Source organism: Onychostoma macrolepis, chromosome 23 (genome assembly GCF_012432095.1).
Source record: "Onychostoma macrolepis isolate SWU-2019 chromosome 23, ASM1243209v1, whole genome shotgun sequence".
NCBI lineage: Eukaryota > Metazoa > Chordata > Actinopteri > Cypriniformes > Cyprinidae > Onychostoma > Onychostoma macrolepis.
Window position 1 is genome coordinate 29,591,322 of NC_081177.1, and position 27,863 is coordinate 29,619,184.

At 39.8% G+C, this 27,863-nt stretch overlaps 1 protein-coding gene across 1 annotated transcript; it reads left to right on the forward strand.

Annotated features, from left to right (window-relative positions):
• Positions 1–343: 343 nt before the first annotated feature.
• On the forward strand, positions 344–25,926 carry si:ch73-181d5.4 (death-inducer obliterator 1). Its single transcript, XM_058763373.1, has 15 exons — positions 344–503; positions 1,977–2,647; positions 3,581–3,767; positions 7,427–7,645; positions 11,154–11,328; positions 16,598–16,970; positions 17,975–18,134; positions 18,232–18,300; positions 18,378–18,509; positions 19,655–19,793; positions 19,924–20,401; positions 20,516–20,657; positions 20,776–20,865; positions 20,973–21,168; positions 21,255–25,926. The coding sequence occupies exons 2-15, from the start codon at positions 1,977–1,979 to the stop codon at positions 25,052–25,054; spliced, it is 6,831 nt and encodes a 2,276-aa protein (XP_058619356.1). The 5' UTR covers positions 344–503; the 3' UTR covers positions 25,055–25,926.
• The last annotated feature ends 1,937 nt before the right edge of the window (positions 25,927–27,863 follow it).

Here is a 27,863-nt window from a genome sequence, read left to right on the forward strand (position 1 = left end):
TGTTCTGCGGCCCAGAACGTTTCTTTCCTCTATTCATTTTGGTCGTGTGCCTGTGTCTGTGACAGTAATGTGTTGAAGGGTGCGCGGCTGATATGAACTCAGTTTATAATAAAAACATTTTTGAACTATATACTCTGCATAGTAAACCCCATTTTTCCAAGAGCCTTAGGCCAACCCAAAGTGTAGGACTGACACCAGAACGCATGGAGAATATGCCAACACACTCAGAAATGAAGAGAGATATTTGAACTAAATGATAGGTAACAGACGCTATGCTGCAGCAGCTGCTGTTTGTCATCCTGTCCGCGAGCGGCGCTGTTTGTTTCCGGTGACGCGTAGCGTGGCGTCTCGCCTGCGTCACGCCCCTCTCACGGACAAAATGGAGGAAACACTCCGCGTTTGTTTGTTTGTTTGAGTGCAGTATACATGTATAATCATTAATAAGTTTAATAACGTAAGTCAGAGCGTGCATGTAAACGCAGACATTACGCCTGCGTTGAAGGGTGAGTTTTATTAGAAACCGTTGCTATAGGAGAGTTCATAGTGTGTGTGAGCGAAGGGATTTGCTCTTGTTTATTCACACACTCTCACAGTGTGTCTGTTGTAAACAACATTTTGAAGTCTAATTATCCTTTTAATGGTCTCTATGAAAGCTGTTTCGATCAATTAATTTCTCAGTTTGACAGCAATTCATGATGCTGTAGTCTTTTTGCATTAGATAAATGAGAAATGCCGGTCTGAGACACGCAAGACGCAATGTTTATATTACAGCATGAGAAGAACGTTGCGAAGTATTTTCTATGTCTTCATTTAATGTTTTAAGCTATTATATCGTTTGAAGTACACAATTACGATCATGCGTTTATCATCTGATGGTTGTGATAAGCAACTGTTGAAAAATATGATCATCATAGCAGACAGATCAGTGAATGTACTTTGGTTCACCCTTTCTAAAATATTTCTTGACTCTTGTATGTCTTCTGCTGTCAGCAGCGATGCAATGCTTTCAGTGTTTGATTACATCCCGCTGAGCTTCACATGCAAGCCTGTCTGGTCCTGAACGAAGCTTAACCTGCTGCTGAAAATGACAAAATCACTCTTTTAGTGTATTTTCGTGACATTACAGGGATTCAAAATGTTGCTCAATTCTGTTTTTCTGTGGCCTGGCTTCTTCCCAAAAAATAACCAGTAAAACACAAAAAGAATGGTTGATAACTTATAAAATGATGATACATTGTGGTGTGGTCTGCAGTTTCTGTTTTAGTAGCATTGCAAGATCATACAACGTAGTCTGTTTTATCTCTTAGTCCAGTTCATTTAGGCATATATTTAACGTATAATTTGTGCTGAGCTCCACACCAAAACTATGAATGAAGTGGTCTCGGCCCAGTTGAAAACCAGCTCTGGAGCAGTTTGGCAGTGCCCCCTCCTTTCTTTGTGTACACAACACAACACACACAAACACTTGAATTGCTGCTCTAATACAAATAATATATTGATAAAATAATAGCAATTTATGTATTTATTATCTATTGATACAAGTTATCAGTTAGAGTGGGACTCATGTCTATATAAGTGTGTGTGTGTGTGTGTAATGACAGCTACAGATAAAGCCACAATAAGACCACAGCGCTAACTTGTCAATCCAGCTTGATGGATGATGCTGTGAGGAACATAAGCATTCTTATACGCTCTGTGCACTCTGACCAATGAGAGGACAGATTTACTCACATGTGACTTGCCTAAACACATTTTGGTACGAGTTAAACGTTGCCTTCTGAAAGCAAACAGAGTAAAAAAAAAGCAATATTTCAGTCCCCCGAAGCAAACAATCTGCAGCTCCAGAAGCACTCATAGTGTTGTGGGTTTTGTTTAGAGTCTGGAACAGAAGCTGCTGGATCAGTTCATCTCGTTTAGTTGTTGTAGGTCGTGTGCAGTGAAGTTAACAGTGAGGATAATGTTGTATTTCATCTCAGATGGATGAGGAAGGCTCCAGCGCTGCGGCGGTGACCAAGTCCTGGGGCTTCCGCCGGAGCACCATCGCCAGACGGGAGTTCATGGAAGCCGTGGTCTCTGTGGACAGCAGCCCTCCGGTCCAGCGCCGCAGGGGTCGGCCGCCCCGGGGCCGAGGTCGGGGTCGGGGCCGGGGCCGAGGCAGCCGGACTCCTGTGGCCTCTAAACGAGGTCGAGGGGGTCGAGGACGCGTGCTGCTGCCTGCGCTCACACCCGCAGAGGGTCAGTCGAGCAGTGAGAGTGAAGCTCGGGAAACAGTGCCGTGTGAGGAGCACGTCCCGTCGGATCGAGCTGAAGACAGCGACGAGCTCAGTCTCCAAGAGATGCGGAAGCGGGCTGTGGCTCGAAAGCTGCAAGAGCTGAAGCGTGACGATGATGCTGGTACCAAAGGCACAGAAGATATCGACGTAGGGCTGAGGTTACTGATGGAACGAGAAGAGAACGTGTCAGAAGACACGGAGATCACATCTGGAGGAGGAAAGGTGTGCTCCTCCACAGACACAGGGGCAGGTGGGACTTCTGTTGCTGCAGCCGAGGAAGAACAGGAGGAACTCGCTGAAAGTAGCCAGGAAGACACTGAAAGGATGAATCCGGATGCTGTCTGCTGCACATGTCAACAAGGACACAGTAACAGGTGAGCATCATGGGCCTTTTATTTTGCAATCTGCTAATTTAGCCGGTGGTGTGATTCGTGCAACATGAAAGTAGTGCAGGTTTCAGTGACCCGGATGAGAGGTGCAGTATACTGCACGGCCATAGACAATAGTCAGTGCTAGGAATTATAGGCCTGCTGAATGATGAGCTTGACCAATCAGAATGAAGTATTCCAGAGAGCTGTGTGATCAGCAAATATAATAACGATGAACATTCCTCCAAAAATTACAAATCTGTCATCATTCACTTACCCTCACGTCTTTCAAAACTTAGATGTGCCTTGGTTATAGTTTGGGTTTATAGTTGTGGAGTAATGATGAGTTTTTGTGGAAGAGGTGTGTTGTGATGTCTGACGTAATCAGGTGAAGTTTAGCAGCTTCATCTGAAGCTCAACACACGTGACCACCGAAACAGTGTTTCTCTGAGAGTAACAGTCCAGTACAAGTATCAGTATCAGTATCAGTATCAGTATCAGTATCAAACATGTTACTTTTGGGAATTTAGAAGAAGATTTCTGTATGATGATCATGCACTGTTCAGAGCACAGTCAAAACACAACCTCTGCTTCCAGTGTTTTCCAGCGCTGTCCCGGGGTGGGAATGAGTGTATTGTGGCAGGTTTTTAATACAGAATTTTCACTTATACTTCACCTTGTTGTGACCCGCATTATTATTTTAGATGTGTTCGACTGAGGTAGTGCTAGTAGGCTTGTCTGTTGTGGTTAGTTTCTGTGATGAGCCAGGAGAGAAGATTGATTGTGGATTTCAGTTTGTTCTGTTTCTCACTCAGCATCTTATTTGATTTTGGATTTTATTCATCAAGCTGCTTTATGAATTGATTGAAACGGTAATGCATATTTATCATAGTGGTCAGATTCTTCAGCCCCTGCCAAACTAACGGCTCCTTCTGTCAGGTTGATGATCTGCTGTGACTCCTGCCGAACGTGGCGTCACCTCGACTGTGTCGGCGTCGCAGAGACTTGCGCTCATCTCCTGCAGAGGAACAGAGAATACGTTTGTCCCTCGTGCTCTGACGCCACGAGCAAGAACACGGCAACCAACGGTCTCAGCGAAAAACATGAAATCGACTCAACTCATGTGGTAATTTTCTTTTTTTCTGATTATCTGCTTTTGAGTCACTTGTTATATTAGAATATGAGCAATGTGTGTTCTCCAGACCCTGATGAGGAAGACCGCTAGGATGTTAGCCAGGAGCTGTACTGTTCTCCATCAATAACGTTTAAGAAGTGCGTTTCTAATAACAGTCAGCTGAATTCTCATCTTTATCAAGTAGGGTTGTGACGATAGATGATAGTGTCGTGTATCGATGACAGGCAGAGATATCTTTGACGACAGGAAGACGATTATTATTATTATTATTTAGGGCTACCCTCGACTAAATGTTTTTTCTGGTCGACTAGTAATCGTTCATTTTAAGCATTAGTCTACTATTAGTCACACGTTTGTTAATAAACCAAATAAATCATAATAATGAGCCTTTAATTGCCTACATAGCCTAATAAGCACTCAAAGCACGAACTCATTATGAACGTGTCAGAGAAAAACAGCATTATTAATTTATTATTATTTCGTTTTTATTGTGAGTGCACACAAATAAACATAGTCTTTACTGATTTGAAAGATGTATTATCGGCGATCTCACAGGCTGACAATAGGACGATGACAATTGAGCAAATCGCCCAACACTATTATCAAGCAGTCGTTGTGTTTGGCAAGATTTAAAGGAATGGTTCGTGTCGTTCTAAATCTGTATGACTTTTGTGTTTAGTTAAAAACAAAAAACATATTTTAAAGTCTTTCATTGTGTGGAGGAATGAAATGATATTCTTTTGTGTCCCACAGACGAAAGAAAGCATACAGGCATGACACAATACCACTCTGTACAGTCCAGTGTAGAGAAAACTATAGACGATATCCAGACTGTGTCTTTGTCTAGTTTTAGAGCAATTCAAGGGTTATGGGTGTTTTTTTTTCTTTCGCGGCTTTTTGGTTTTTATTAACTCCTTTTAATATCAAACACATCCCTCTCCAGGGCTCGCAAAATCGCTAGCCCGATGTCCCGGGGCTATTGTGTTTTCCAGTCGGGCTACCAAAATGTATCACTGCCTGCCCGACGGGCTCCTTAAATACAGATCTCCCGCGGGTCCTTATAAACTCTGAAAGTGAGTTGTATCAAACTTAAGGCCATAAAAAGTTTTAAATACGTTAAATGGTATAAGAAATGTCTTAATTATAATTTCTAGAGGTCTTACAGTTGGGGACGGAAAGACATGAGTCGTGATACTGCAGATTAAACTTCAAAAGGCAACAATGTCATTGAATAAATATGAGCGCTGCACGTTTCAAATCAAAACGCGGCGCGGATGTCTTTATGTGAATGTATCTGAAGGGAACCGACTGTCCTCAGAAACGTGTCATTGGCATTTTAATTTCATCTAAACTATAATTCCTGATAAAGCAGCGTTTATGAGCGCTGCGCTGCTTTGTGTACAGCGTTTCCAGGGAAACCACAGTATTTCAGCGCTCCTAAAGCGCCACCTCGTGGCAGAGAGTGAATCTGCATTTCCAATAAGCCTTTCTTGCTGTTTATGCTCAGATCAATGCAAATATCAACTTTTTTTCGCAGCAAACACACAGAGTTGTAAATGAGAAAGAATATGCCTTCTAAAAATCTAAACAATTAATACAGTAATATTTATACGTTTTAAATTAACAATGTATATGCTTGATTGATCCCTTTTCATAAAAATGGTCTATAGCCTGAAACGCTGTTGTATAAGATTTTAGTTTTTGTGAAAACCTGTATCTGAACTGTAAATCATGTAAGTTTATGGCTCAATACTGTATGTTACCATAGACATTGTCCAACCCCGCTCATTCTGTGTTCATTATACTCGTGCAGCTCTTAAAATGGGTCATAAATTGCCTTAAATATATTTTTAAAAATTCTGCAGATACCCTCTAAATAGTGAAATAAAATTCCTTCCTTCATATTTGTTGATATTTGTGTATTGAAAATATATATATTTTTTTTTTGATTGACATTTAAAGTCCTATCTGATTTTCTATATTTAAAAAAAAAAAAATAATAATAATTTTTTAATTCGTGCTAGTTAAATTAATTTTCGGGCTACCAAAATCTGAAGAGTACCTGCCCGAAGGGCTACCAGGGACTTTGAAATTTTGCGAGCCCTGCTCTCTTTCCTGTCAGATTCATCCATGTCTCTTCATCACTCTAAGCCAGGGTTCCTCAATTAGTTTTCACTGAGGGCCGAATTCTGCCAATAATACCAAGCCACGGGCCACTGACCTCTATCTATATATATATATTCTTATTATTACAATTATTATATTACTGTTGCTTTTGTTAAAATAGTCACAAGAAAAATATTCAGATTTTTGCCCTCCAATAGTCTGTTTTATTCAAACAATTATGAACATTTTTGCATTTAGATACAGAAGAACTTTGCCTGTTGAATATTAAAAACAAATGAACAAACAAAAAATCTGTATCTCCATGTCTGCCATGCAAATCAACTGTTCCTGCTCATCTCCAGACTGGACCTCTTCTCTCCACTTTCTCTAATTGCAGATTCAATCATTAGATCTGTCAGCATTAATATTTTTACACTTAGATTTTTTGTGGATGGATCAAACTGTAACACTGTGTGTCCCAACCAGACGTGACGCGATAAAAAGTATCTTTTCAATGTAATTTTTGTCCTAACCACCCAAGACAGCGGCACGTGACAATAAGCGACACGGAATTCTATTTTAGAAATGTTTTTTTTTATTTTCTGTGACGTCGCAGCAGGGACAACATACAAAATATGACAGTGATAATCTCAGGTAATGATTATGTGCTTTATTCAATGTTAAATATGTCTAATGTGAGTTTGAATATTATTTGCGTGAGGTTTATAGCCATGTGAAAGCAACAATAGATATTTTACCTCAGATCTTGAAAATAAATTAAAGCAAACTTACGTTAAAACTGTGAACTCACTGCGAACCAACATCCATAACGAAGATGGTATCACTCACTCACTCACTCACTCAAAACTGTTCAATCCATTCACATTTGAATCATCTATTTTCTGTGTCCACTTTTCTTTTCTTCACACTTGTCATGTTTTTGCTGTCACATAGTATCTACACTGGACGCGACAAAGCACTGCAAATCATTTGAACTTTGTGACAGTACGTTATAAATAGAACAAGTCATCAGTTTTCTGTCGGGGATTTGTCGCACTGCATCCAGTGCAGACAGCATCACTGATTATAGTAAGTTCTATTGTATTTTGTTGCGCCGCGCAGCTCGCGTCCGGTGTAGACACAATGTAAGTTAATGTCGCTTTCTGATGCTGTGTTTGAATTTTCATGCCACATTATTTGAAATTGGCGCGGGCCAAACATTTTTCTCTCACGGGCCGCCTATTGAGGAACTCTGCTCTAAGTTGTTAATAACTTAAAAAATCCTGCCAACTGAAAGCTGACAAAAATGGACAAAAATAGGACCATTTTATAGTACATAAGACAACAGTCTGTATGATTCATTTGAAAATTACATAGTGTACATCTACAAGACAGGTCATGATATAAATCACCAGATCGCCCGCCCCTACTCCTCCTAGGGTTTTTATGCAATTGTCACCAAACTTGGTCAACACACATAAGATTCTAAGTTGCGCACGGATATTCTTGCTTTTACTTTATCTAATCTGTGTCTTGGGTCTCAGGTGGAGATTAAGCAGCCGGTGGAGGAGGAGATGAAGGCAGAGGAGAAGGCGGCATTACCTAAATGCATTGGTCCAGGCTGCAGTAATGACTCTCTGCCCGAGTCAGTGTACTGCGGTCATCAGTGTATTGTGCGGCACGCAGCGGCGGCCATGAAGTCTCTCTCTGAACCCAAAATTGAGACAAAGCCTGCTGCCCCACCAGCTGACCCGCCTCTCAAGGTAAATATTATTTTAGTCTCTTTCATTGTAGCGCCGATCTGTGGTAGAAATCATAAAACAGATGATTACATTGTCAGGAAAAGGAAGAGAAATCATTTAATCACCATCATGATTCGGAACACAAAAGACATTTTGAAGAATGTGCTGTTATAAATTGTGCCCATATCCTGCTGACCAAAAACTTTGGATTAGATTATTCTGCCAGAAGACACTGCGCCTAAAACGGCTGCCATTGCGACCAAAAATATTAATTTGCCAGTGATATTTTTGCTAAGATCGCCACTGGCGACTATATAAATTTACATGATATGATTTACAAATTTTTCCTGCTTGTTTTGCGATCACATCTTTTGTTATGTTGACGTAATAAACTGAAACGAAGCGCATCAGAATTTTAGTGGAAAAATAGTCGTCATGTCTGCCGAAGACCAGCGTTGACGGCACACCTGCTAAAAGCAGCTCCAGTTGTGCAGCATGAGCGGGATCGAAAATGACGGAGATGTGTGAATGAACGTAAATGCAGAAACGCAGTGTCTATTTCATAAAAAAAACTACAACAGGTAAAGCTGTCAGCTGTGTGGACATGAACCGTATCAACAGTTCTCGTTTATAATCTATGCTAATATGGATTCTTATTATCAAGAGTCTACATGCTATTCTGTTAATAAGTGAACTTCATATTATTTGTAGTGCACTTGCCCTCCAGTAATTGCAATAGGCTTTGTGCTCCGTTACCTTTTCACAAATAAAGTATCAGCTTTGAAATTCTGCCGAATTCATAATGAAGTTCAAACAATAAATACCGTTTTGGCGCTCCTTAATGTGGCGTGAGTGATCCCATCAGTGCCTCAGTTCAAGCAGCACGTGAACTCAGAGCTTTCTCTTTACTACTGTAGTACGAAATGAACATGAATGGACACCTAAAGGTATATTATAAGTGCAACTTACTGAAATGTCTCATGTACTCGCTCATTCAGTGATTCAAACTGCGGTAAAGCTTGGAAACAATGTTACGCAAAATAATACATTTACCTCAGAATAACCATTCGGCGTTCATAAGCTCATCAGTCAGCTAAAAAAAAAAAAACTATGAGGAGGAGCGTTTTGCTAAATATATGCACTATATTGCATATTCATATTTTTACTTAACCTGTTCTCTACATAAGAAAGAATGCAAGGAGCTAAGGATAAAATCCAACGGCTATACGGCTATAACTGCATAGTTACGCAACGCAGTCTATGTTTGCATGACATGACAACATTTATAGGATGCATTGAGGAGGAGCCCGAACTACACTCAGCCAAGTGATGCTGATATACTTATGGTCCATGGTATTGGCACAGATTCTGTGTAATAAACAATTCTTTGTGACTGTATACAGTTTTCAAGTTAAAAAGACTTTTCTTTCCCACTTTAAGTGAACCTTAGTTCTCAGGATATCTATACGATTAAATTGCTAATGCTGTAAAAGGAGAGGAGACATAAACACAATGCAGTATGACTGAAATGCTAAAGTGCAAAAAAAGCATGTTTATACTGTGGTGGCTTCATTTATTTTTCATTTTTATTTTCTTTATTTTTGTGTGTGTGTCAGGAGAACTGGTTTTATGTTATCCAAAACTGTTAGCAGAGTTACTACCCAAATACCCGAAACTTTATTAACCCTTGTGCGTCAATTTAAGAAAGTTACACATAGGTTCTTAGTGGACAAAAATGTCCATGTCAAAAAACTCATAAAAGTTTTAATCTTGGGAGTACAGACTTAAGTTTGGTCTCATTTTAAAGAAGATACTTGGCAGATTATTGTTGAAGTTAAAAAAGTTATAAAAAATTTAAACCAAAAAAGAGGAGGTTATAAAGGTTTAAGTTTATGAAAATGATTTATGATCAATTTTTTATATAAAATATATATTTTATAAAACATTTTGAACTCAAAATTTATTATAATATAATTTATTATAATAATAATTTATCCAATTGACTCTATAATAGACTATAATATGCATAAGCAAAAACAGGAATAAAGCGAGTATTTACTTTATATTCCAAACTTGAAAAAATGGCACCATCTAGTAAGATTTGTAATTTTGAAGCCTCGCCAACAAAATGAAAGCTTATTAACAAATATTGCATAATTTTATAGTTAAATGGCCCTGGGATTAAAATTGCAGTTTTAATGGGTTTCAATGAGGACATTTTTGTCCTTAAGGTCCTGAGAGGAACTAGTTTTTGTATCTAGTGTAAAATAGATTTATTAAAGGAAATGTAGAGGGTGGAAGAGGGTGAAATATAAACATTCCAATAAAAATACACACCTGTGCCAAAATGTATGCAGTTGGCATTAACACAGGCAAAATGATCAATAAAACAAAACTGAAAAAGACAAAAATGTCCATAAGGTCGCGCACGGGTTAAATAAGAGTCTTTTATCAGCCTGAGAGGTTTTTTCCTTTGCTGCAGAACAACTATAAGTTGAAAAAAAGAAATGAAAGGAAGTGTGTGTAAATGCTGTATTTGACCATTTTCATGTGAACTTGAAATGGTTAACAATTTCTTGAACATAACATGATTAACCAAACTTATTTATTTGATTATATAATGTAAATTGTGCAGAATCTTAAATGTTCTTAAGTTATATATATATGTGTGTGTGTGTGTGTGTGTGTGTGTACATGTATGTAAATGTATATGTATGTATATATAAAATATAATAATATACTAAGGCCCGGTTTCACAGACAGGGCTTAGACTAAGCCAGGATTAGGCCATTGTTCAGTTAGGACATTTAAGTGATTTTCATAAACGTGCTTATAAAAAAACATTACTGGTGTGCATCTTGAGACAAAACAAAGGCACTGATATATTTTAAGATCAGTCAGTGCAAGTTTCTTTCAGCTGAAACAGCGCAGACTTACATTTTAGTCTGGGACTAACCGGGGGTATAGGTTTTAAATCAGACTTTGAATAACAGAATTACGGGAAGATATACAGACCCTACTTAATGCCTGTGTGTGTGTGTGAATATTGTAGTTGTTGTTTACCGACTTGAAAATCACCAACATTTATTGCAATAATTCACTTTTTTTTCTGAAAGCTAAGAGCAGCAAATGCAGAGTAAACTGTAAGCTGTCATACATGTGAAATGGAGAAACACTGCACTGCATTGAGCTTGTAAGCTCAGTGGTTGTGTTGTGAGGCTGGTTTGCTGGAGTTACACACATCTGACCAGTGCAGATTACTCCACAAAAGCAGACAACCAAAGATGGTCCACATGTATCTCAGCATGCTCTTCTTTTATAAATATATATGAATAGTGACGTGTGACAGTCATCAGCGAGAGAACAGTTGAAGAGTGTCACTTTAAAAAATGTCATACATTTAAATGGAAAAAATAAACAATATGAAATAAAACTCTGATTAGATTGTGGAATCGCATCACATTTCGGATCAATTCAGTTTGTTACTGTAGCTGTGTACTCAGTTCACTCTTATGCTTTCACATTTCAGAGCGAGAAACGATCATTTCTTGCGAAGCTTTTCAAGGTGAAGATCAGTAAGACGCCGGCACAGGAAGAGCGTGTGAGCAAGCAAGAAACGGATGAAGAGTCTCCGTGTTCAGCTACAGTCGTTGAGCCTGTACAGTCAGCCACACCATCCACTCCTGCTCCAGATTACAAACCCAGTATGTATCATATACTCTCCTCACAGACACAAGGAGACGCGCTCTCTCTCTCTGCGAGCGCGATTACATTCTTAAACCAAATATGGTTAAGCTGACAACACACATGGTAATGTTAACTGTGAAAATATATTGCGCTCTTCGACTCAAATTATAAATAAGTGTTATCTTGTGCGGCTGAAGGAGGTACAGTCTACAAACATGAGGAGAGCGAGTCTGTGCACGTTTCCCGCTGACATTTGGAGTACTATGTATGTGGGTTTTAAGTAGGGCTGCCCCCTAATAGTCGACGAGAAGAGGCTTGGTCGACCAAAATTTTAGTAGTCGCTTTAGTCACAGAAAAGAAATGGTCAAGTCACGCAGTCCGTGATGTACAGATCATTAACGGCTGGTCTGTGTGGTAATACAGGACATCCAAACACTCGCCTGTCATTCATCCACCTCAAATATGGCTTATCTGAAATATGTTCGTTGTAGCAACTTTACATGGCCGCTCAGTCTAATGTTGACCTAGAGAAATGAGCGCTGTTGAAGTGTTTGTGTGGAGTGTGAAGCTGAACAGTGGCTCACTGCAGGACAGATGGAGGTGCCGCTGCGCTCACTTACTCTTAAAATACTCAGTCAGTTTTGGTCATACAGATAAGAGTAATACATCTTTCACATCTGTAAAGGTTCTACGTTTGTTTGTGTGCACGCACAATAACGACAAAACATTGTGCTTTTGTAAAATAAAGCAAACAGGATGTGCTCTCCGTGTATACTTGCCTTACAGATATGAAAACATATCTATAGAGATCGAAATGTCTACTTTCAAATGAAAAACAGATTATGTGATCCGTCTGAAACATGCAGACATGTGCGTCCACTGCTGCGGAGATGATGAGTCACTCACCGACTTCATCTCTTAAGCTAAAAACAAAGAAAGACTAGTTTATCAATAAATTATTAAAATGTTAATGCAGCCTGCTCACTGTTTTCCCCCAACACGTTCATAATCATTACTTCCGCCGGGGTGCTGTGGCAAGCTTTATGTGTGCGCTTCAGCGCTTATTAGGCTATGCAGGCAATTAAAGTCAAGTCACCTTTATTTATACAGCGCTTTTAACAATACAGATTGTGTCAGCAGCTTTACAGTGTCAAATAGGAAAATAGTGTGTCAATAATGCAAAAGAACATTAAACACTCAATTTTCAGTTAAAGGCATTTCATCATTGAATTCAGTGATGTCATCATCCAGCTCAGTTCAGTTTAAATAGTATCTGTGCAATCAAGTCGACGATATCGCTGGGAATGAAGTGTCCCCAACTGAGCAAGCCAGAGGAACCAGAACTCCATCTGTGACAGAATGGAGAAAAACCCTTGGGAGAAACCAGGCTCAGTCGGGAGCCAGACGAAAGGCTTGTTAATATGATTTAAATGGTTTATTAATAAATGTGCGATTAGTCAACTAATGCTTAAAATGAATGACTACTAGTCGACCAGAAAAATATGTAGTTGAGGGCAGCCCTAGTTTTAAAGGGATGGTTCACCCAAAAATGATTTTGAATCATTGAAATCTTTTTTTTTTTTTTTTTTTTGTGCTCAATAGAAGAAAGGAATTCATGCAGGTTTAAAACAACGTGGTTCAACACAACTCTCATAACAGATGTAATACACATAGTCAAATACACAGATGATAACGTCATTACTGGGAAATAAACAGATTTTTTCCAAAACATGTTTGTAAACACGGTTTCCTTGTTTGCTGGGTTATTAGCTTGCATATAAATCTGTCGATTTATAGTTATCAGCATGTTGGTGTGCATGTAAATGTCTCTCTCTTGCGCACACACACACACACACACACCTCTGCTCAACCCGTTTTCTCAGTGTAGTAACAAACATTGGATGATCATATTTCAAGGTCAGTATTTACACAGACATCTCAGTTTTTCAAGTAAAACACTTTATAGGGCAGTGATCTGGAAGGCTGTTGTGGTTTGGCGTTTCTAATATGTTGACGTTAACTGGCAATTGACACTGAGTCAAACTGATATATTAAGTGAAATGGGCCCAGTGTGCAAAATAGTGCAGGGCAAAACATACATTTGGTTCAATGAAATGTTGTTTTAAGTTCTCAGATTTACACAACTAGAGTTGCTTTACACTGAAAATGGCGCATTTACACGGACCATTAAATCAGGCACAGAGTCAGCATCAAATGTTTTTGCACAGCTGTCATGATTCTGAACAGACAATAACAGGTGAAACTGATACTGATTTTTACAGAAGCATGAATAAAATTAGTCCTCAAAAGTGAAACTCTTAAGCAAAGTGACAGATTCTTCCACCTCCTTTTCACCATTTTTAAACCGCATTGTGCAAGCTTTGGATAAATCGTTGGCTGCTGTGGACACACATATAGTTTTTATAGTTGTTAGTTCTTGGTGTGAACGAGCCTTTATTCACAGAGATGAAAAAAGAAACAAAACACAAGCAGTGCATTTGTACAGGCCAATCAGTCAGTTATTTCACCAAAATATATGATTCATCTTACTGCAGTGTGTGGTACATTCACAATCCTGTGCAGCACAACATCATTAAATAATCCAAAAATAAACTTGGACCACAGATTATACTGGATTTAAACCCTTGTTGGAGTCAAGTAAGAGGAAGATGTTGAATTGTCGAGCTACAAATGCTGTTACACATTTTATTAACTCATTTTAACACACACTGCCAAAACGTTAAACATCAGTATACTAATATATCAGTTTAAGTTACTGATAATTACAGTGTGCAAGCAAGTGAAAATAATAGAATGTACTGTATATTAAATGGGACTTCATTCATAAAACTTTTACATCATAAATACATGAGTAAATTGAGTAATTTGCACGTAAAAAACTGACCTTCCCAAAATTTGTGTATGTTAAGTGTGTTTATAAATTTCAATCTTTCATAAAAATGGTGTATGTGCAGGCACTTTCACAATTAGCATAATCCCACCCATGAAACATCTCATGTGTTCAAGAATGACTGTTATGTTGAATAAAGGTTATTCACATATGTAACAGCTAATGAATCTACATAGAGGTTTCAGAGTCATTTTCACAGCCCATAGTTAAGATGTGAATCTGAAAGATGTGATTTAATTAAATACATCTACACGCTATCGGTTTGGTTCATTTACTGTGAATTGAACTGTTCTGAGACACTGATGTCATGGGCTGCATTATATTAAATTAATAAATTAAGACATACAGTATCTCACAAAAGTCCTCTGAAAATAACTCAACATACAGCCAGTATTGTGAAAAAAGCTGGCAACAAAAGTGAGTACACCCAAAGTGAAAACAGCTATACGTCGTTTAACCATGCAAGCCCAAATGTCCTATTCATCATGTTCATGTTTGTGTCTGCTTGACAGGACTGTACAAATTTGTATATCTTATATTACAGCAGTTAAAATTTGGTGATTTGAGTACAGTTCTCTCATACTGACCACTGGATGTTCAACATGGCACCTCATGACAAAGAACTCAATGAGGATTTGATTTCTGATTTGAGAATCAGAATTGTTGCTCTCCACAAAGACGGCCGAGGCTATAAGAAGATCAGTAACACCCTGAAACTGAGTCACAGTACAGTGGCCAGGGTCATACAGAGGTTTTCCAAGACGGGTTTCACTCGGAACAGGCCTCGCAAGGGTCGATCAAAGATGTTAGGCCCTCGTGCTGTGTGTCAGGTGCAGAAACTGGCTTCGAAAAACAGATGCATGAGTGCTGCCAGCATTGCTTTAGAGGTTGCAGAAGCGGAAGGTCAGCTTGTCAGCGCTCAGACCATACGCCGCACACTGCAACAAGTCAGTTTGCACGGCCGTCGTCCCAGAAGGAAGAATCTTCTGAAGCTGGCTCACAAAAAGCCTGCAAACAGTTTGATGAACACAACCTGTCCAAGAGCATGAATTACTGGAACCATGTCCAGTGGTCTGATGAGACTAAGATAGACAAGGCTGATCTGATGAGGCTCAGATGGTGTCCAGCATGTGTGGCGATGCCCTGGTGAGGAGTACCAAGAAAACTGTGTCTTGCCTATAGTCAAGCACGGTGGAGGTATCTTCATGGTCTGGTGCTGCATGAGTGCTGCTGGTTCTGAGCTGAGGTTCATTGAGGGAAACATGGAGTCCAACATGTACTGAGACATTCTGAAGCAGAAGATGATGCCCTCCCTTCAGAACCCGGACCGAACGGCAGTTTTCCAACATGATAACGACCCCAAACACACCGCCAAGATGACAACTGCCTTGCTGATGAAGCTGAAGGTGAAGGTGATGGAGTGGCCAAGTATGTCTCCAGACCTGGACCCATGTGTCTAACATCCAGCAGCTCCGTGATGTCAGTATGGAGGAGTGGAAGAGGATCCCAGCAACAACCTGCGCAGCTCTGGTGAACTCCGAGCCCAGGAAGATTAAGACAGTGCTGGATAACAGTGGTGCCCCTACAAAATATTGACACTTGGGACACAGTTTTGACATGTTCACTTAGGGTGCACTCATTTTTGCTGCCAGTTATTTTGACAATAATGGCTATATGCCGAGTTATATTTAGAGGACAGTAAATTTGCACTGCTATACAAGCTGCACATTGACTACTCTGCAAATAAAACTTTATAAAACATTTTATAGTATTGTCCCATGAGAAGATATACTAAAATTGTTGCTGAAATGTGAGGGGTGTACTCACTTTTGTGAGATACTGTATATTAGTACTGTAATTTTGCAGAAAATTAATTTTACACTTTTACAGTATTATAATGTTTCTTATTTTTAATATTTGTTTTATATCACAATAATCTCAATATTGAAATCAATGATCACAAAATCATGACACTTATGAACACCCAAAATTTTAGTTTTTCCCAAATCTTGAAGACCTAAAAGGATTTCACACGCGCGCGCACAAAAAAAACTTCAGTGTAAAAATACATTTTTCAGTTTTTTAAAAATATATTTTGTGTATAGTCACACTCCCCAACAAAATCACCCTATTCAATCTAGAAGGATTCATTCTTAATAAATCGAGCTGTTCATAAAGTCATCTGTATTTTTTGTCATATTGCAGAAAAACTAAATGAGTCGATGTTAGTTTTCTTCAGTATTGTGCAGCCCCAGTGCTTTCTAGCACTTTTGGGTTCGTTATGATGATGTGAGCGCTGCATGTGAATTCCTGATTTTTCTATATTCTTCTGGTGTTTTATATCTTTATATCCTTCTTTTTATTGTTTCTTTCAGCCGTTAAAGAGAAAGATGAAGTTGAGTGCAGTATAAGCACACCACTGGGCCAACCTTCAGATTTGACTCCGGATATTTGCTCTTCTGAAAAAGCTCCTGCAGCCCCGCTAGTTAAGAAGTGCACTCCAGGAAGAGCAAAGAAAACCATGCCAGGCTCTCCACGACTGGAGCTTCTGAAAGGGGCTCTCAGTAAAAGCCCTTTATCTATCCCTAAAAAGCCCTCTGAATCCAAGGCCCCCGTTGAGTCCAGCGAAGCCGCAGAAGTAGTGACCTGCGGCCCCTGGGCGGATGAGCCCGCTGCGGCCCCTGGCGCCAGTCCTCTCCTGATGAGACAAAACATTCGCCGCTCACTGAGCACACTTCTCTGCAGAAGGTCAGAGAAAGCTACCTCGTCTCTAGTCACGTCTTCATTCAAACACTTCATTTTAAAATAAAATTCCTGTTAGAAATGTTAATTATTGATCAAGCACCAACGGTGCACAGTGTGTCATCATCATCATCATCATCATCATCTGTTTGTTCTCGTGGAGTCTATAGAATCATACATAGAGTAGTTATAAAAATATTGGGCCTTTTAATGTCACCAACAGTTAAAAGTTTCACTTCTGATTCCAGAGCCAATGCCAAATCGATCGTTTTGTCAAACTCCCAGATCTTTGCTAAATCTGGCTCAGATCATCATGAATAGATCATGTTGCCAAAAAGTCATAAAGTTTTCTGAAATACCAAAGCATTCTTGTATAAAGCTGCAACTAATGAAATATACCTAAAGGATAGCTGATGTTCCTATGTCGGCCAAATTGAGTGTCAACAATTGAGAATTTTGTTTTGTAAAATAAAAAGCTACTATCCTGCAGAGTTTAGCTCCAATCCTAAATAAGCACAGCTGAAGCAGCTAATCAAAGTCTGGTGGATTACTAGAGACTTCCAGGCAGGTGTGTTGGGGCAGGTTATTCATTTAGCACATGCTTTTATCCAAATAGACTTGCAAATGAGGAATACAAGAAGCCATTCATCATAAAGAGGCAGTACACACAGTTCTAGTAGTTGCTATTAATAGTAATACAAAGTTTCAGACATTTAGAAAAGTGCAAGCTAGAACAGGGAGGTATAAAGGAATAGAGAAAATTATGTATGCATTTCTTTATTATTAGTAATAACAATCTCTGGAATGCGTTGGCATAACTTAGTGTGTCATAGTATGACAATATTATAAAATCAATATGGAGGCAGTGTCACATATTAGTTTTATTGCATTATAAGTAATTATGCGTATGGTTTTATAGACCACTGCCTAAAATCATTCTATATTCAGTCCATATTTTACCATTTGTGGTAACAGCTGTATTTTTATAATCCTGTCATTTTTTTCATCAGGTTCAGTCAGAGCGATGATTTGAAGATTTCTGAGAATGAAATTGAAAAGTTGGCTGTGGACATGGAGAAAGAGATGTTCAATATGTGTTACACAACAGATGAGGAGTATAAGAATAAATACCAGTATCTCATCCTCACCTTGAAAGATCCCAAAAACAAGGTTACTTTTGTCAGTTTACTGTGTACACAGTTAATCTATTGAAATGTTTAATAATGTGTGGAGTCATGAATTTATTCTGTTGGTGTATTGTTTTCAGGAACTGTGTCATCAGGTTTTGAAAGGAAACATACCTTCAGTGAAGCTCATTCAGTTGAGCCAGCAGGAGGTAAAGTACTGTGACGTCACAAACAAATTCATGTTAAGCCAATGTATAGCATTTCAGTTCTTGACTGTTTTTGACAGGAACCCGCTGCTGATCCACTGCTTCAGATCTCTGTGAAGAAGGAACCGTCCCTTTTTTCTGAGGATGTACCAGCTGCTCCTCCTGAGAAAGTGATGAGCGTAGACACCACGCCGAGCACAAACACTCCTTCAGTGAGCTGATGCTTAGTTTCTAACCTTTATCATTCATCTGCTGCTCTCTAGCTGAGTTTCAGACACCGTTAACAAGGATGTTGCAGATCATCCACCACAGAAGTCTTAGGGTGTGTTCACACTGGCAGGTTAGATTTGATTTGAATAAGTGTGAATGCTGCCATCCGAACCTTGGTACGCACCAAACGAGTGGGCCGGGACCCCTTGAAAAGCTGGGTCTCGGTCTACTTCCAGACAGATTCTGGTGCAGTTCGACTGAAATATGAACGCAGCTTCCCTTCTTGTCATGGAGCTGTGACGAGCAACATGAACTCGTCATATGGCCTATTACAGTTTGGTGCAGTCTCCCTGCAGCAGATATTCATTTGTGTGTGGAATTGAATTCCTGATGCTGTTGAAAAAACCCAAAATACCACCATATGTACATACAAAAAGCACATTTAGCCCAGCACACAGCGCTGCTTTATTTAAGTTCAGTCACAAAATATAAAAGCAGTCCAGTCAGGTTGTGACTTCATCCTTTAGCTTTTGGTTTGGCATCTTTAGGTTCAATGTTAAAAATGACACCACGAACCAGAACTAAATGTATCATTTTCTATTTTGGTCAGGACCAAGTGAACCAGAACACACATCACACATCCTTATATTAGGGCTTTTTTCTCTTCACTGGCTAGACCAATTCAATTACACTTTATTGTTGGAATTTCCTCAAATTTGTCTTGCATCTCAGAGTGTGTCTCACATCAATTCACATCAATACACTTACACCAGTTTAAACAAACAAACACACTTTAATACAAAAATATACACACCACCAAAGGGCATTAATATAGTAATACAGATCTTGAAAACTTCGCCCACAATTTTAGAACAAATAGATAGCAATGTAGCCAATCAAGCTTTGAGCTGAACAGAGAGACAACTATACCATGCACACGTTCCCATATTGCACAATGCTCTGTATTACAGAATGTAAAAACACCAGCAGAATCTGCTTATTTGCTCCAAATGACCTTAGTCTCCTAAGAAAATAAATACGTTGTTGTACCTTACTACAAAGATCAGTCTATATGTGCACTCCATGATAAAAGCACAGTGGCATTTCTGTTCTTCTCTGAATGATCAAGCATTTTGTCTACCCTTAGGAGGAGAAATCACCTCTGAATCTGACTCAGGCGAAGGAAACATGCGTAGGTGCTCCAGATGTGATCAGCTGCATGCTGAAAGACACTACAGCAGAACATAAGCGCCATCTCTTTGACCTTAATTGCAGGATATGTACAGGTATGACCTTCTAAAACAAACTTCACATGCACTGCTTGTTTACATGGAAATTTAAGAAATTGTAAAAATCGTTATGCAATTATAATTTATTTACAGTACAATTTGTTACAAATGAATTTCTGACCTGCAGGCCAAGTATTCACTGATGATGATCCCGAAACCAAGAAACCCAAGATGACGATGACAAAAGATGAGACGGGAAAGGAGAAATCTTCCTGGGTTTTTCACATGATCGATGAAGCGTTGGATTCCGCAGCGCTGGACTCTGATATAATCGAGTCCCCTGCTTCTCCCAGTGGGGAGGACCTAAGCTCACAGATACCCTCGGCAGATTTCTCTCCTGTGTTGATTCCTTCAGTTCCCACTGTGTCCATCTCAAGAAGAGACCCCCGTACAGCTCAATACCGACAAGCCCCGCCATCGTCTGCCGGCCCAGAGTCTGCCTCAATCCCACAGCAGCATCCGCACCCTGTGAAGAACGCACCAGAATCCCAGAAAGAGACACCTCCACCACATGTGTCCGCACCTTTGCCTGCTCCTATGCCAAAATCAATCCTCATGAAACCTTCACCAGCTTCACTGGACACTTCATATGACTCAACGACAAGGTGCATGCAGACAGTTTTTTATGTCATTTCAACCGTAACCAATACAGTCAATTGTTGAAACTTATATGGCACAAATATTTTCTTGATTCTAATGGTGTTTCTGTCTTTTTCAAGGCTGGCAGATTGTGATAAAGGAACAAAACAGTTTTTATCCAAACAGAACATTTTATGGAAAGGCTTTCTTAACATGCCAACTGTGGCCAAATTTGTCACAAAAGGATACTTGATTTCTGGCTCTCCTGACTTTCTAAAAGAGGTTAGCCTTTTAAGCTTAACTAAATGAAAGTTAAAATTGTTTATTAATTGTTTTCTCCAAATATGCTGTGTATAAATGTGGTCAGTGTGTGTAAAATATGTGCGTTTTCTCTGTTCAGGACTTACCAGACACTATACACATAGGAGGAAGGATATTACCTCAAACTGTGTGGGAATATGTTGATTTGATAAAGACATCAGAGGCAAAGGTGAGACCGTGACTTCAAATTTATTAATAATAATTCTGATATATTAATTATATTAAATGCACATTATTTAGGTAAATGCCCTATTTGCACTATTTCTTTGAATGCAGGAGCTGTCACTAATCCGCTTCCATCCATCATCTGAAGAGGAAGAGGTTGCATATGTCTCTCTGTTTTCATATTTCAACAGTCGTAGGAGATTCGGGGTTGTTTCTAATATTTGTAAACACATCAAAGATCTTTACCTCATTCCTCTGAGTACAAAACAGTCCATCCCTGCGGTGCTTCTTCCCATAGAGGGGCCAGGTATATCACGCACAGATTACACACTGATCGGTTCTGACATCAGACTATAATGATTTTAACCTGTTTTATGTTATGACTTTTCTTAGGGCTTGAACAGAATCACCCTAATCTCCTAATAGGGTTAGCAGTCTGTCAAAAGCCAAAGCGTCCCGAGGGATTGCCACAAGATGTTGGCGAAAAGAATTCTAGGTCCTTGATGTGTTCGGATGGGAAGGGAACCAGCAATCCTACCTCACTAAATGATCCTGGACAACATAGCATAAAGGCTTGTGATGCTGACATCTTCCTCAACTCAAATCCTTCTGGATCTTTACCTTCAGTTGGGTTACCAGACCCATCATGCTCTGCCAGCTCTCTATGTGCCCCATCTTCTCTCCCTAGCGTGTCAACTCCCACCCCATCTGTCACTGTGGGCCCATCCAAAGACTCCACCAATACCAGCCCACTTCAGACCATCCTTAACACATTATTTGGGCAAAAGAAACAACCCTCAGATGTCACAGAGTGTAAGATAAGCTCATTAACAGATAAGGTTCAGATTTGTCCACAGACTTGCAAAGATGATGATCCAATGATATTGGGTGATGACAGGCCTTACGATCCCGAGGAGTATGATCCGGCATGCTCTAATGGGGCCGTGGGTTCTTTCGGTCCAGCTGAAGTTTTGGAACCTAAAGGTCCACCTGCAGTGCCTGATGATGATGATGATAGACCATACGACCCTGAGGAAGAGTACAGTGCAGTTGCTAATGGTGTTACTGTCAGAAATAATACACCGAAAGCATCAGAGGCTAAAAACACGGAAGAGACCTCTACAGTTACCAATGATATAGCTTATGATCCAGAGGACGAGACAATGTTTGAAGAGATGCAAAATTACCTCACAAATAATGCTATACCTCACAAATCTCACACTGTCTGTGAAAATAACATGTCACATTACAAGGATGACACCTCAGTTACAACATTCTCTGAGCAGCAAAGAATTCTAGAAGAGTTGAATAGGCAGATAGAGGAACAGAAAAGGCAGTTAGAAGAACAGACAGAAACACTGCGCCTACAGAAGGAGGCAATTGGTGTTTCCATGGCCCATTTCTCTGTTTCTAAAGCTCTAATGTCACCAACACACTTTGATAGGGATGAAGAGGAAAGCATAGAAAACGTACCCTACTGTCCGATCATTCATCAGAATAGGGATCCACGCATCTGTCGAAAAACAAGCCAGGATATGCCATTTGATGATACTGAATGTGAGGCTATAGATAAAGAAAGTGCAGAGAAATTATTAAACGCAGAGGAAGCCACGAATACAGTCCTGAACAAATCTTTTACCACAAAGAAAGAGAAATTAGCTTCTGATAAAGCAATGCCCAAAGAAGGATCACCAGACACTAAAAGTGCACACTCGGAGTACACCAACAAAAATCAAGGCAGTAGAAGGTCCACTCTGAGCACATATAGGTCATCAAGGAGGAGGTCATGGCACGAACACAGGTCATACCACCAAGACAAGGCGTCTTCAAGAGCATCGCGTGCAGTTAGATCCTCAAACGACGTCTCAGACAAACACCATAGAAGTAGACACTCTGCAGGGCATCTCTCTAGGGGAGGTTACAGTGACAAAAAAGGAGTGAACTCATCAAGGAAAAGGCCTCACCACCATCACAGAGACTCATCTTCACCCCCACGGTATCGGAGGAGCCGTCATTATTCCCCCGTCTCGCACTCAAGCCGGAGAGACAAATCTTCACATGACGACAGTGACCAGTCACGCAAGACTGACCTGTCAGAGCATATCACTAAACCTTCACAACATGAATCTGGCCAGGCGCTAGACAGTGATAGCATTCAATCTGCGTACACATCAGGACAGGGTTTTCAAGTGGAGGGGGAGGCTGCTAATTGCAAAGACAAGTATTTGGAGGACTACCTTTCTGAACTTCTGCCAAACGCAAAACATGAGGCTAATCAAAACCAGGGACTTCAGATGTTCCAAAATCCTCGGGAGGGTTCGTCACAGCCCCTGTTAATTGACAAAAGTCAGCCACTTTCTGTCCTGTCTGAAATGAAGAGGGAGAATTTGCCCCCGAACCAAACTGACTTTTCTAAACAAGGAGCACTACTGCCTACACCCTGTCTGGCCCATGGTGCTACTGACTTGCTTTTACACAGAGACTCACCAGCATTACAGCCATCTGTAATTCAGACAGACGTGTTTCACCATGATACCCGGCCACCACATAACCAAACAGATCAGTTTTCTGAGTCTGGCCAGATTGATCAAAAGAGAAACATCCCATCGATGCCAAGGCCAAATTATTCACATAATGAGACAGACAAATTACATTCAGGAGATTACCCTCAAAGAGCTTTCCGTTCACAATACAGAAATTCATCGCAATCTGACACCGATCAATTCTATTCTAGAGAACTGCCTCAAAATAAAAGAGGAAAGTTTATGCATGATGCAGACAGAAACAGTCAACCTCATATATCTCACAAACAGGAAGAATTCTCCACAGGCAAGTTTGTTCACCAAAAACATCCAAACCGCAGGCTCAGAACGTTTCCAGTGGAAGCGACAGATCAGCAACCCAGACCTGACCAGTCACTTGAATGCAACTTTGAAGAACCTGAAACCGCTGGATTATGTCACAAAAAATACATATCTCATAAGCAAGGGCAGAATTTTCATGAGGATGAATCTGTCCAGTTTCAGCAAAGAGAGTCTCTGTTAGGGCCTCCTCCTGTGCACAAGGGCAATTTCAGACCTCCTAATCCCAGAGAGCACTTTCACCCTTCCACCTTTGATAAGTGGAAGCCTTTGAGAGAGCGTCCGTCTGGAATGAAACGGAGAAGTCCTGAATTTGCTCAGCCTAGGGATGGTAATTCTGGTACTTCTACGAACTTTGGACCTAGGGGCCAATCCTCAGGTTTTGTGAGGTACGAAGCCCCGACTAAAGATCCTCAACCCAGAGGACCGTTTACAGAAGAGATGTTTGAGAGTCCGGGACCTGCTCAACCCATTGGATCAAAGGACCCATCTCCAAGACAACGTTCTTTTAGGCGAGGTAGGGGTGGTCACAGGGGTTCGCGTCAGGTGATGCATGATAGAACCCATCTAATGAATTCAACTAAACAAATGAGCATTCCTAATGTTGAAGGGCCATCGGAGAGACAGATTGACTCCAGAGACTCGCACACAACCCCAACCAGTAAATCTCATATGCCACGTCTTGCTGATCCAAGTGGTTATGCACAAGATATCTGTGAACTACAAAGCCCTGACTGCCACCAAACATCTGCAGAGGATGCAGAAGACAGAATACGCACAGGTTTTTCAAGACCGGCTCCATCACACTCTCAGGACCCAGCACATGGGGCAACGCATAGCCGGTTTGAAGGACAGCAGTATACTGAAATCCAGGGTCAACCAAGAGGGCTTCAAAAATTCAGAGGACGAAGAAGGGGCATTGTGGCCCCATTTTATGCCAGGGATCATAAAAATAATGCACAAGTAAGGGGACCTTGCTTTGATTCACCACAACAGTTTTTGGGCCAAAGAGAACCATCTGTTGATTTACGTAGACGGAGAAGACCTTCACCTCGAAACTGTGAGGGTTTTGACGATCATAATGAAACCCATTCATCTGATTTTCCCGACCATTCCACTACCGCCCCCACTCATTTCACAAAACCACAGCATCAGCATTTGGGGCAGCCACCTGCAAATTTGGAGAGCCGGCTCAGACAGACTAATGTACGCCCTTTACGACTATCAGGCCCACTACTCCCCACTCCTCCCGGAGGTCCGATCAGGCAGAACCTTGCCCGGGGACACGGACACAACTCTCACAATGAATGTCACAGGGACTACTTGACATAAGACGAGGTCATGTCGCGAACGATGTTAGTGGACGCTGTATTCGTGAAGAGAAGCCAAGCATCAGTAACCGTTTTAAACTTCTGCAAAGTGGTAATTCTAAAAGAGTAACTCAGGAGGAACAAAGAGTTGAGTGTGAAAGTAGACAGGAAGAACCTAGAAGAAGGAAAATATGATGAAGAGGAGAGTGATTTGTTAAAAATATATTTTTTTTAATATAGAGGAAATGCAAGAGCACTTGGCTGCAGACTAGAAATGACAGGAGCAGGTCTTGCAGTGTTTGGCTGAGTAGTCGAGATTTAAACTACGGGGTGCTGTACAGCTGTAATATAGATAGACGTCAGTTTGCAGAATGTTCAGAATTAGAATGGATTGAATAAAGGAGAAAGACAATCCCTCTGAAAGTTTAAATTAATATTTACCAGTTGAAGCATAGATAGACCTTGTTACACACCAGTGTGTGTGTGTGTGTGCGTGTGTGTGTGTGTTCGTTTTCTGTTCTGGAAAGTGAAGCAATGAATGTCACTCAAGCAGTTTTTGATAAATCTGTTTAAATTTTCTGGAAAGGCTGAAGGTTTGTTCATCCTGCCATACCAACTGAATTACTTTAAGTTGATTACTGAAAAATGTTTTGGTTTGTTTTGTGGAAGCAGGACATGGTCATGTTAACTACTGACAAAAGTTTGTAAACATTATTTTTTCTCTTGCAATGACAAAAAGTTCTCATGAGCTATAAATAGCAGTGTACATTTGTTCATAGGTTTTTATGTAATTTTCTAAATGTACATTTGTAAGTAATTCAGAACCTCAAAAGATGGAATCTTTTGGAATGTCCACTGATTTCATTTATTAAACAACTGAACCACAAAACCTGACCAGTGCACTTCATGGTCTCTACTTGTGTCCATCTGCCCAAAATGAAAATTGTGATCACTTACCCTTACATGGTTCCAATACTGTACAATAACTTCTTCTTCTGCAGAACACAACATAATATATTCTGTAGAACACTGGGAATCAAGCAACATTGGAACCGTTGACTTCCATTGTATGAACAACAAAAAAACAGCATACACAAATACACATAATATACAGTCAAGTCACCTTCATTTTTATAGCGCTTTTAACAATGCACCGTTTCCTGAGGAGTGGGACAAAACAGGGTGCAATATTGGCATATAAAACCTTGTACTCGGACAAATGAAATACATTTTTGTATCGTACATGTACTAAGCTATGTGCTTTTTACCTTGCCGTCACTTATTTTGCAATCAAGATGTTTTTAACATTTCAAAAAATATTCTCATGTTAGCAAACAGATTACATTTTCACATGTGACGGTGTTGACAAAATGTGGTGACCAACAATTACTCAACAAATATAAAATATCATCAAATATGATCAAAATATTCCTCTGACGGTGGTGACGAAAACCTGAATTTGTAGTCATTTAAATACATTGAATCAATGAATTAATGTGAATCTTGAAAAAAAGTCTTAATACAGTAAAGTGTCATTGGAACACAACTGATCTCAGAACAGTATATCTGCTGTGCATCTGCTGTGGGAACTTTTAAAAACAGCTAAATGAACAAATGAAACAATTAGTTGTTACCTCTATCCATTTACATTCACCAGGATTTTAATATTCACATTTAAACATCTTCACAAATGATCAGAATACAAATGAACTGTTTTATGTATAGATATGCTTTATCCAATGTTATGTTCTTTTAATCTTATGTTCCCTCAACCACAACTCTGCTAAAAAGGATGACTATCAATCCACAAAAGCAATATATAACGAAATTTATACATTATTAGAAAAATTTAACTATTTTATAGTTAATATAATGACTTGAAAATCACAAAAATGTGATGACTTCACGTTGAATGTCAACTCCGTCAGACAGAAAATCTTACGGCGGTGACAAATTTAGTTCATGTAGTAGCCATGATACTAGATGCTAATAACATGATACTAGATGCTAATAACATGATACTAGATGCTAATAGTACAGAAGTCACCTGTAGGAGAAAAAAAAAGATCTAAACATTTCACAGAATAGAAAGCAAGCTAGTGTTGGAGGCCTTTTTTGCTTTTTGTTAATTGTATAATAAATAAAAAGAAAACAAATAGAATACAAAAAGAATAGAGAAGCTAGTGTTATTTATTTATTTATTTTTAAAGATAACAAGCAGTAAATGAGTGGAGTGCAAGTGTTTTTTTTTTTGTTTTTTTAAGAATAGAGTTAGAATAGAGAGCGCTAGAGTTAGAGGGTCAAATAAAGATGGAAGAGGTGTGTTTGTAGCCGGTTCTTGAAGATGGTTCAGGACTCAGCTGCTCAGATTGAGTCGGGCAGGTCCAGGAGGGAACAGTTCATGATAAACTCTGTGAAAGTGATTTTGTGCCTCTTTGGGATGATCAATAAAGAGACGTTCACCTGCAGAACACAAGCTTCTGGAGGCACATACGTCTGAAGTAATGAATTTAGGGAAAGGGGTGCAGAGCCAGAGGTGGATTTGTAGGCAAACATTAATGCCTTGAATTTTATGCGAGCAGCTATTGGTAGCCAGTGCAAACTGATAAACAGAGGTGCATTCTTTTTGGCTCATTAAAGATTAATCTTGCTGCTGCGTTCTGGATTAATTGTAGAGGATTGATAGAACTGGCTGGAAGACCTTCCAAGAGAGCATTGCAATAATCCAGCCTGGACAGAACAAGAGCTTGAACAAGGAGTTGTGAAGCATGTTCTGAAAGAAAGCCTGATCTTCTTGATGTTGAATAAAGCATCTGCAGGACAGTTTTAGT